The 10,710-nt window shown below is 49.7% G+C and overlaps 1 protein-coding gene across 1 annotated transcript; it reads left to right on the top strand.

The window, feature by feature from the left end:
• Positions 1-331: 331 nt before the first annotated feature.
• LOC112899003 (probable WRKY transcription factor 2) lies at positions 332-5,850 on the top strand. The gene is made up of 7 exons (XM_025967337.1): positions 332-704; positions 1,924-2,005; positions 2,159-2,577; positions 3,177-3,338; positions 3,932-4,752; positions 4,817-4,975; positions 5,087-5,850. The coding sequence occupies exons 3-7, from the start codon at positions 2,179-2,181 to the stop codon at positions 5,658-5,660; spliced, it is 2,115 nt and encodes a 704-aa protein (XP_025823122.1). The 5' UTR covers positions 332-704; positions 1,924-2,005; positions 2,159-2,178; the 3' UTR covers positions 5,661-5,850.
• Positions 5,851-10,710: the final 4,860 nt, after the last annotated feature.

The raw sequence follows: 10,710 nt of genomic DNA, 5'->3' as shown, positions 1-10,710 counted from the left end.
TGTCGATTTCACATCACACGACTTCTAAGATCCGTAGGCCATTTCCCTGAAGTCGAGAACACGGAAATACTCAATCGAATATATAAACCCATTAATTTGAAAGAATATATAAACCCATGAATTTGAAAGCAGCAAAGGCTCCCCAGCCAAACAAACCAACCCAAAAAAGTTCAAAAAATAAAACCCGAACCACAAGGACCAAACGGGAGCGACAAGGCAAAGGCGATTTGAGAGAGAGAGAGAGAGAGAGAGAGAGAGAGAGAGATACGCCGAGCATGCATGCTATCCATGTCCGTTTCTCTCTCCCCCAGCCCGTCCGTCTCGAGTCCCAACGGATCCTTCCGCACATCTCCCACCCTCCCTTGGTCAAACCGCACCTCCTCCTCACCTCTCTCTCTCTCTGCTTCTGTTCTCCGCCCTTTATTTTCCCCTTCTCTCTCCAGCATAAAACAATTGTGCGGACGATGAGAGAGGAAGAGGGAGAGGGAGCCGAGTAGTAATGGCAGGGGGAACCTTCTTTTCCTGACTCCCTGCGGCTGCAGCTCATCATTTGTCCCTGATCCTTGTGCTTCGTTCCTGTTGCGCTTTTCTTGGGCCATCGGTGGACTGAGCCGTCGGGACGGGAGGGAGGAGAAGGCCACTCCACAGGCGGGGGAGAGAAGCCTCGCCATTGGCTCTCCCCGATCTTCTTCCTCGAATCGCAGGTTCGTGTTCCATCCTCATTCTCCCCGACGCCTCCGTCAGTGGACTCTCCGTTTATCACCAAATGCAGGCCTGTTGTCGCGAGGGGATTTGGGTGCGCGGTTCTCCCTGTTGCGCGATCTGAATTTCTCTGTTCTTGTGAGGAAGATCAGGCCATTCTGACCCGATTTGGGGAACCATTTGATTTCGAAAATTTGGTCATTTTTCGTGCTGACTCTTCAGTTTCCGAATTTTGCGTCGTTACACTGTTTCTGGGTTCATTTCTCCCCTCTTGGCAATGTGTGCTGCTCCTGAATCCTGGTTCGGGTCTGTCTGATTTTCCAACGCCAAAGAAGGCTCGTCGTCCCCGTCGCTTCATTCCGCCATGAAGGCGGAAGCTTGGCGCCGATGGACCAGCTGGGGACGAGATTGAGTGCTGGCTTTCCCTCTGATCTCTGGTTTGCGTCCCTCTTCTTCAAGCTCTGTATTTCACGCGGAATCACTGGCGCATCCATCGCCCGCAAATTCCGACACGAAATGCTCTGGTGAAGACTGAGCTGGGCCATTCGATTTTTGACACCAAAAGATTTCGTCTTTCTTCGTTCTACGCCGTTTTGGGACATCTGGCACGTTCTTGGATATTTCAGCATTTCTTTTTCCTCGCCTCTGGTGTTCTTGTGATCCATTCCTTCTGATTTTTTTTACATTTCATAATAGTTCGTAGAACTAGCAGCAGCAGTAGTAATTTTGAGGAACTCTGGGGAAAGTTGTTCCGTGTTGTTATGCGCTTTGAGCTCCGAGTCGCAGCCACAGTGGAGTTCCCAGGCTAGCACGCAACGATTGGGGTCCATGGCCATCTCTTTTCCCTGCTCTCGAAGCGAATGAGATGGAACAGCCACGTTCCCTTTCTTTTTTCGTTTTTGATTTCTTTTTGGTTTTTCTATTCGCTTATAGAGAACTGTGCCGGTCGTGTCGACTGATCGACCTAACCTTTTGTGTTACTACTAGTTGTCGTTTACTGTTATTGGCCTGACGCGGTTTCAGTTTTGGAATCAGCTTCAGAGGACAGAGGGCGATGATATTTACAAGAGGGATTTGGCGTCTCATACAATACAAAGTAGTACTGCATATAGGAGTAGTTGTTCTTCCGGTGGAGAAGATTGGCAATCCTTGAGAAATTTTTTATGCTTACTGGTTCTGTCACTGAAATCGAGCTTTTCTCTTCAAATAACCTTGTTGCAGGCAGTCGGGTTTTACCTGTCTTGCTCCCTTCAGCCGCAATTCTTGATGCGTATGGATTATGGTGCTTGCTCCCAACACTTGTGTGAGGCTAACTATTTCCAACAATCTTTTTTCCTTTTGTCTTGTTTCAATTTGATAATGTTTCTGCATATCTATTGCTCTGTAAATTTCAAGCTAATGTTTAGCCAAAGCATTGACTACTAGTACTGAAATGTAACTGTTCTTCACCCATCAGGTTGAGCAACCAAAGCTGAGATGGAAGGCCATGTAGGAATGGAGGAGGGGAAGGATCCTAATCCAGGCCCATTATCCTTGATGCGGGGCTTCCAGACCGAAACATTTCTGCCAGACACCGAGGTTGCCAAGGCTGGATTTGAGAAGGATGGCTTGTCGGTCGCCATAAGGTCACCTCAGGAGGAAGGTCGGTCGCTGCCAATGACCCCGCAGTTTGGCCAGAAGTCCAGTCCAGGCATCACCCTCGCTGAGAGGATGCAGGCAAGAGCTGGGTTCAGGGTGACAAAGCTCAGCGTGCCGTTCAGTACAGCAGTTGCAGCTGATTCAGTGCCAGGAGCTCCATCGCCCTACCTCACGATCCCGCCTGGTTTGAGCCCGGCAACGCTGCTGGACTCACCAGTCTTCATTTCCAATGCCATGGTATGTGTTTAGGTTAGGATTGCAGCGTGAAGGGGTACCGGAATTATTATTGCTTTCATCTATGGGATGCTAAATTGGCAGTTCAAGAATGTTTGCTTTACTGAACTTTTGACCTCTTGGGAAGTCTGTGAAAGCTCAGCTTTGGTTCTATGATCATTGCTGCTTTGTTTTCCAGCATCCATAGTCTCTTCTTTCCAAACATGCTGCCATTGTTTTCTCAAAAGCAGAAAAATAGTATAATATCATTCATATCTTTTCAAAGTTCTCTTGAAAGCCTTACCACAGTAATCTAGTAAAGCACACCCCACATTTGAAAGCCAAATTTCCCCCTATGTCCCTACTTGGAAGTCTTATAGTAATGGCTGTTAATGATGTTGAAGCTGGGATAGGAAGCTTATGTGTTTGTTCAGTTCTTATTATATATATTTTTTAACCATGTTCCTGCATGAACTAAATGAGGCATGAAGTGTTCAGAGATATGAACAAGTTGATTACTATATGTGCGATACATGGTGATAAATTGGATAACAACAGGCAACTTCAAAACTGAAGCTATCAGTTACTGACAACATTGTTTTTTCTTCCTTCCATTGTTTCAGGGCCAAGCCTCACCGACCACAGGGAAGTTATTCATGCTTGGAAGCACTAATGACAATGATCCTATTAGATATGGAGGCCCTCTACTTGGAGATGGCCCTGATTCATTTTCTTTCAAGCCTTTAGATCTGAAATCTTCACACTACACTGCTGAAGGAAAGAAGGTCAGTAGCCTTTGAATACTTTATAGGTTATTGCTGTTCATTCACCTCCATACTAATGATAGAAGTATTCGTATAATTAAAAGTATTCATATAACAATGTAGTTGGCAGCGATTTCTGTTCCCATAACTTTACCCCAAGTCTAAAAGAACAATTAGTTACATTTGCACATAGTGTCATCTTTTTTAAAAGGTTGGGCCTCTGTTTAATATCCAGTGAGCTTTAGTGACAGCAGCTATAGCAAAGTGGGAGGTAGCTCTGGTACTACTATTTTGCCCCTTATTATATTCATAATAAATGGAGAAAGACGAGGGGACCAACCAGATTCTGCTAGAACTAGATAATTTACAAATTGGATGAAATAATGCTTGCTAGAACTAAATGGTTAATTCACGGTGGCTATCCAGTAGATGTTTTTTCTCTCCACTATTAATTTGATTTTCTTCTTCCTTTGGTTCAATCATGATAAGTAAAATGTTGTGGTTACATACTTGTATGTTTCCATAGTGTAATTAACCGTTTATTTTTCTTGTTCCTGATCCAATACTTGTTCTCTTTCCTTTCCTTTCAAGCTAATTCATAATTGCTTCTTCAGGAATCTTTATGCAACAATAAGCCTCCACTACCAAGCACGCATGTTTCTGTCAAGACTGAAACTAAGATTCTGCCAGTACAAGAGGCCAATTTGCTGGGCCAACTGAACCAGCAGAATCACAGCGGGCGGACCAATATGAAGAGTGGTTCTCAGGACCCCAACTCCAAGCTCAGCCGTCTTGCAACTGTCACCGGTGCAGGCAATGAACACATATCATCGCCGCACAGCCAGCCTGCAGAGGAAGGTGACACGAGGGGAGACTACCCGGCAATGGCCACCACCACACCGGCAGAGGACGGATACAGCTGGAGGAAGTACGGGCAGAAGCAGGTGAAGCACAGCGAGTACCCGCGGAGCTACTTCAAGTGCACGCACCCGAACTGTCAGGTCAAGAAAAAGGTGGAGCGATCGCACGAGGGGCACATCACAGAGATCATCTACAAGGGCACGCACAACCACCCGAAGCCCGCGCAGAGCCGCCGGCCGGGCGTCCCGCCCGTGCACCCCTTTGGCGAGGGCGCGCAAGCGGACACGCCCGACAACCCAGGGTCGCATACAAACACGGCGGAAGCAAGGCAGGCGTGGCATAACAATGCCGGTGTTAAGGACCTGCACAGCGACGGCATGAACGCGACATCACCCCCTTCGGTTCCCGGTGAGCTCTGTGACTCGTCAGCGTCAATGCAGATCCATGACGCCGGTGGTGTGGATGTGACCTCTGCGGTGTCCGATGAGGTGGATGGGGAAGACAGGGTGACTCATGGCAGTATGTCCCAGGGCGATGCTGACGCCGAGGGCGACGAACTGGAATCCAAGCGAAGGTCAGTAGATTGTAGCTTGCTTACTGCTTCTGTCAATCTAGACCTGACCCTCTGATTATTTCAGGAAGCTGGAGTCTTATGCCATTGATATGAGCACTGCGTCCAGAGCTGTTCGCGAGCCCCGAGTGGTGATCCAGACGACGAGCGAGGTGGACATCCTCGATGACGGCTACCGCTGGCGCAAGTACGGGCAGAAGGTCGTCAAAGGCAACCCAAATCCAAGGTTTGTCTGAAAGCTGTGATTGTGAAGCATCAACTGTGTTTTTTTTCAGAGCTCCAAGAATGGCAATTGCTCTGTGTTTGATTTGGTCGGCTCACTTCGTGTCTCGTTCAGGAGCTACTACAAGTGCACGCACCCGGGTTGCTCCGTGCGGAAGCACGTGGAGCGCGCGTCGCACGACCTCAAGTCCGTGATCACCACGTACGAGGGCAAGCACAACCACGAGGTCCCGGCCGCCAGGAACAGCGGCCACCCGAGCACGGCAACGGCGACGGCCGCGGCCGCCGCGCGCAGGCCGGAGCACCCCTCGGTGCACGACGGCCTGATGAGGCACCTGGGCGGCTGCGGCGCGCCGTTCGGCCTGCCGCCGCCGCCCCGGGACCCGCTGGCGCCGATGGTCAACTACCCGACGTACGCCTCCGCCGCCGGCCTCGGCGGCAGCGGCCCCACGTCGCTGCCGAGCCTGCCGATGCCCGGGGGCCCCCTCGGGCCGGTGGAGGGGCTGAAGCTGCCCATGCTGGCGCCGTCGTCGCTGCACCAGCACCCGCTGCTGAGGCACCGGCAGGCGATGCAGGCCGCCGGGCTCGTGCCGCCCAAGGCGGACGTGAAGGTCGAGGGCAGCGGCGCACCGCCGCCGTCGGTGTACCAGCTGATGCGCAGCGGGCTGCCGCTGGGCCACCAGATGTAGATAATAAAGTGAGAGAGAGGAGGATCAGAGAGCATGGACGTGATTCTCAAGTTAGCAGCTTACCAGTCGAATTAGAATTAGTTCGTGATAAGTATTACAGCGTGGAAACAAGCACCATCGTCGCTTCTTGCTTCCGTTTTTTTTTCTTTCACCTTTTTTGTTTCCAGCAATTTTTTACCGCTTCTGTTCATTTGAGCTTCAGTCAAGTTTTTGTTCAGCAACTGCAGCATTCGGTGCCTCCGTTCAGTCTCTAAATGCAATCAATCAATGTTGTTCAGTTCTTTTTTTTAACAAATTGTTGCATCAGGAAGGCCCAAGCATAGCTGGGCTGGCCTCTTTGCCTGGGCCCAGAAAGCTAGACACCAAGCTCCTTCGCCTCCTACCGTTCCACCAAGCCCATCGCGCAACGGTCTTACTGGGCTGCATCAGAAGTTTGGGCTGGATTCTGGTCGCGGCACCCAAATTCAAGAGTAGTTTTGTCGTTTAGTCGTTTTTCAAAAAGAAAATAAAAAAGGAGAAAAAAGGACTGTGGTTAAAGTCACGGAGAACCACCGAAAAAAAGGGGCCATCGAGAAAGGGACGCGGTGGTGCCTGACACGTCCCTCTCTGTCAGCCTCACTGACGTGTACGGCGCGGCAGTGCAGGGCACGGCGTCCGCTGTTCTGCCTGCTCCCATCCGGTTAGATTAGTCAAACGAACCGGAAGGCCCCCCCGCCCCCGGGCCTGTGCTCTCCGGCTCCGCCGCGCTCTCCTCCGCTAGTGCTCGCTCGCCACACACGTCGCGCCACCGCGAGGGCAGAAATGGAACGCCGGCCTCTCCGGTTTTTTTCTCCGTTTTATAAACCCCGTCGACAGACGCGACAGTTGCGTCTCGGAAAGGGGAAGGCCTGCGCGTGGTAGCCGAACAAGCTGCACCGCGTGGAACGGGGAAATTACGTCTCCGCCCCCCAAGCTCGATTCATGTTTCCACCACCCCGAAGAGGAGTGATTTCTTGGACAAGGTAATCTTTGACCTAAATCAGGAATATACGTAGCTATACTTCAAGAGGAAGTTATAGGAATGGGGCTTACAGCCCCGATACAATCACGCATTAAAGTTGTTGAGCTACCCTCTCGTGCGATTTTAACCTTTCAATTTCAATTTATACACGATGGTTTATAAACGTGCTGCAGTACTGACTGACAGGCACGTCACCTACCACTAAAAGAATAATTAATAAAAAAGATACATGTATCTATCTATGCGACTTGGAGACTAGGACGGTTTTCACCATAAGAAACATGACCAACTAAGCTAATTAAAGTTGTATGTTTTATGTCACTAGAAGTTCATCAACCCATGCTCCCGTGTGAATAGTAATTTTAAGAGACATAAGTGTTAGAAGTTCATATTTGGATCCCGCAACTAATAAAGAGTTTCTTATTTTTGCTCTCTCTTATGTTAGAGATATTTGTAATCTATCTGCCTATGATTGGCTTTATACAAATTACTCTTTATATTTTCGCATGCCCCTGCATAGTTTTCCACCCTTAAAATGCACATCGATGAATTAGCTGAAATCTTAACTTGAGCTATGTGTTTAATAGCATTAATTTTGGTATGTTCATCACACCTTGATGCATGGTGTATAAGAACACGCATCATGCATGTATACTTTGAGTCAATTTTAATATTAGTAGTGGTAAAAGTGGGTAATTTAGAAGCATGTAAATATGAGTATTTTTGATATTTTTTATGATGACATAGTCAAGTAATTTAGAAAAAAAATATGGGTAGTGTAGGTGCAAATTCAGGATTTGCTTACATTATTTTTCATAGTGGCTTATGTTGATAACTAACTTAGACGAAGATTTAGGAGTCACTTATATTACTTTTCACAATCGGAAAGTGCGTGTAATCTGGACATAGATTTAAGCTACACTTTAGACTGTTTTTCATAATGATAAAGGTGATATTATTTAGAAAACAAAATAGATTCAATGTTGTTATTGCCGGTGGTGGTTAGAATCTATCAAATTGGTGGGCACTAGTTTTTAAATTTTTTCACAGAATTTCTACTATTTATCTCCTTTCCTATCAAGTCTCGTGAAGATCGACACGAATCCTCCAAAAGGGTCTCCAAAGTGGAGGTTATCTAATTACTAAAGGGGTGCTTCCACATTTTCTCCGTGCCTTCAAGTTGACCTCTAAGCTTCTGAATGAGGCCAAAAGTACATTGCGCAATTTCTCAAACAATCACCGAAGTCCCCGAGGCTGGTGACGTCCTCACAGCAGGCTCATAGAGTCATATATACAGACAAACAGTAGAGCAGCCTCCCCATTTCAGCAAGAGGAAACGCCGGAGCAATGAGCATTAGGCCGCAGCTGCCCCCACAAGCAGTGGCAACCGGCCGGCCAGTGTCTTGCACGCAAGAACCAGGGAGGAATTGAAATGGCAACGTACAGGGAGGAAATGGCAGCGTACAGCTCGGGGTGGATGCCATGCCATGGCGCCGCGCAGGTAACCACCGGCCCGGCCCTCCCCCGTCCCTGTCCCCGCGCGTCCGTTTCCACCCTTTCTTTGAGAAGGAGAAAAAAAAAAGAGATGCAAAAGTTCATCTGGACTGGATGGATATATGCTCCCTCTCGCCCCCTGCTAGAAAAAAAAAGGGCCGGAAAAGGGGCACCACCTTCTTCTTCCTCCCGGTTTCAAAACCTATGACGTCGTAGGGACGACGAAGAACGCCGTCTAATGAGCGATTAGCAGCAGCTAGAGCTAGTTTCTTTTTTTTTTTGAAAAAAAGAAAACTAATTTCGTTCGCAGCTTCGTTCTCGGTGGCTGGAACCGCGTGGCGTGTGCTGATACGCGACGACGGCCGCGGCGCCGCGCGCTGTTCGCTCGGTCTCGGCGTGGTTCGTGGGTCTCTCTGATCGGTGTTCGTCGATGAACAGGTGGCCGCATGCCATGTGCGCCGATTCCCTGAACCTGCCCCGGGTTCCGGGACAGAGGTCCCCGCCCGCCCGCCCGCCCGCCTCCATTCCACTCCTGCAATTTCTCTCCTTTTTTCGCGAATTTTTGACGAGTGAAACAAACAGTAGATTTGGTTTGCTAGGCGAGGCAGGCAGCAATGGTCGTGCGACAAATCATCGGAGGAGAGCGGCCTGCCGCCGGCGGCCGGCCGTGGCGCCACCGCCCACGCGCGAGGGCCACCGATGCGGAGTGGTGCGGGGACGCGCGCCGGGCCGGCAGGCGCCTAGCGCCTGCGCCCATGCACCACCGGCCACGTACGAGAAGCAAAGCGAGCGGCAGGGTGGTGGGTGCGGTTACCCGTCCACGTCCCCGCGCCGGATCGGGGCCGGGCGCGGTCGGTGTCCTAACGCCGGCGCGTCGGCCGGAGAGAGGAGGGGCTCGCCGTCGTCCCGTCTCCCGTGGCCGGGCAGTGCCAGGCCAAAAGAAAGTAAAAAAAAAAAGGAACGCTCGGAACGGGCAGGGAGCAGTGCGTTCCACGGGGAGGAAGAGAGGGACAGGGGGGGGGGGGGGGGTGGGGGAGATACGGTGAAACGCACGATCTATCCGTTCGTTCCTGTGCGAGGCGGGAGGGAGGGTTGGGTGAGGACGAGCTTTCGTTGTCGCAATTCATTGCGGGATGGACCCTTTTCCTTGCTCCTCCCCCCACATTTATAGTCTTGGAGTCGTCACCGGGTCCACCCGAGGGGCCGACCGAGGGACATGATTAGAGTTTTTTCCTGTTGATTTTTCCTTCCTGACATTTTGGGGGCCGGTTCCTAGAAAAGACATTAATTTTGAGGGTGGTTATACATGTAGCAAACGTTTTGACCACAGTTTTGGTTGCTTGGTGTGTTGGTGGTTTATGCTCAGCACAGTGAGGGGGATCACGATGTTCAGTTTTTTTTTGTTGGGTTATTATTTGACTAGTTTTTTTTACTGTTTGTAGGAATATTATTTGACTAGCTAGTTCTTAGTAAAGGAAGTAGTACTGCTTGGATTTCGCCATGGGAGCATCACCACCGAATACTGGGGTCCTTTTGAAGTTAAAGAAATAAATCGGAAGACACGCAAATAGGGAAAAGCATCTGAACCTAGAATTCCTCTATAAAATGGAGGGCAATATGGTGGCAACTTCTGATTTTTTTTTTGAAGCATTCTTATGAGTTATGAAGGAAGCATTTCCTCGCTCATCCTACAGCCTAGCTAGGCAAGCATGCACCTCGGTCGAATGAATCCTAACTCACCAATAAGCACCTCACCTCCGATCCCCACATGCCTGCACTGTTGCAAATGTACACATTTTTAGGCCAAACAAGTGCACAAATCAGCGTATCCTATTTAGGATGGGCATCACCCTCACCCATTTATAAATACTGTCACTAACCAACACCACCAGCATACAAGGAACACGGTTTGCGTCAATCCATAAGATAAAAACGCAGGCACCAGTGGTGATCATCGCTTAGCTTGTCGCATAATTGACCTTCATCCTGGAGTATGAGCTAGCTAGCTAGCTCTCTCTCCTGTCCTCGAGGACATGATTTTTTTTTTCCTTTCTCGGCATCCGATTTGTACGCACATGTGGCGTGTCTAGGGTATGACACTGATGGATCAGTTTTATCTTTTTTAGTATGGTTTCAGGACCAATAAGCGTGATCGCTTTCGTGCCACGCAGCATTATTCTCGCCCAGTGCGCAAAACTCTGATGATGGTACAGGCGATGAACCATTTTTCTTTAGAAAAAAACTGGCAAATCTTTTTCTCCCGTGACGGGACGCACGCATGAGCAGCGGCTTGTTTGTTTAGCGGGGGGCCTTGTTTATCTTGTCGATTAGTCACTCTTCTTCGAGGTAGACGATCGAAGCGCTGCTCGAGGCCATTGCCGCTGCCAGCAAGGCCGGCACGAGCTTATGGGCGGCGCCGCGTCCGATCAGACCAGGCAGCAGGCAGAGCGCGCACATACGTGGCAGATGCCACACAGCAGTTAGTACGTAGTGGATACATGGATGATGGAGCGGCGAGCGACAGATGCGGCAGAGTGCGCGTGCAGAGGGAGGACG

Source organism: Panicum hallii, chromosome 7 (assembly GCF_002211085.1).
Source record: "Panicum hallii strain FIL2 chromosome 7, PHallii_v3.1, whole genome shotgun sequence".
Classification (NCBI taxonomy): Eukaryota; Viridiplantae; Streptophyta; class Magnoliopsida; order Poales; family Poaceae; genus Panicum; species Panicum hallii.
This window is presented reverse-complemented; position numbering and strand designations above follow the sequence as displayed.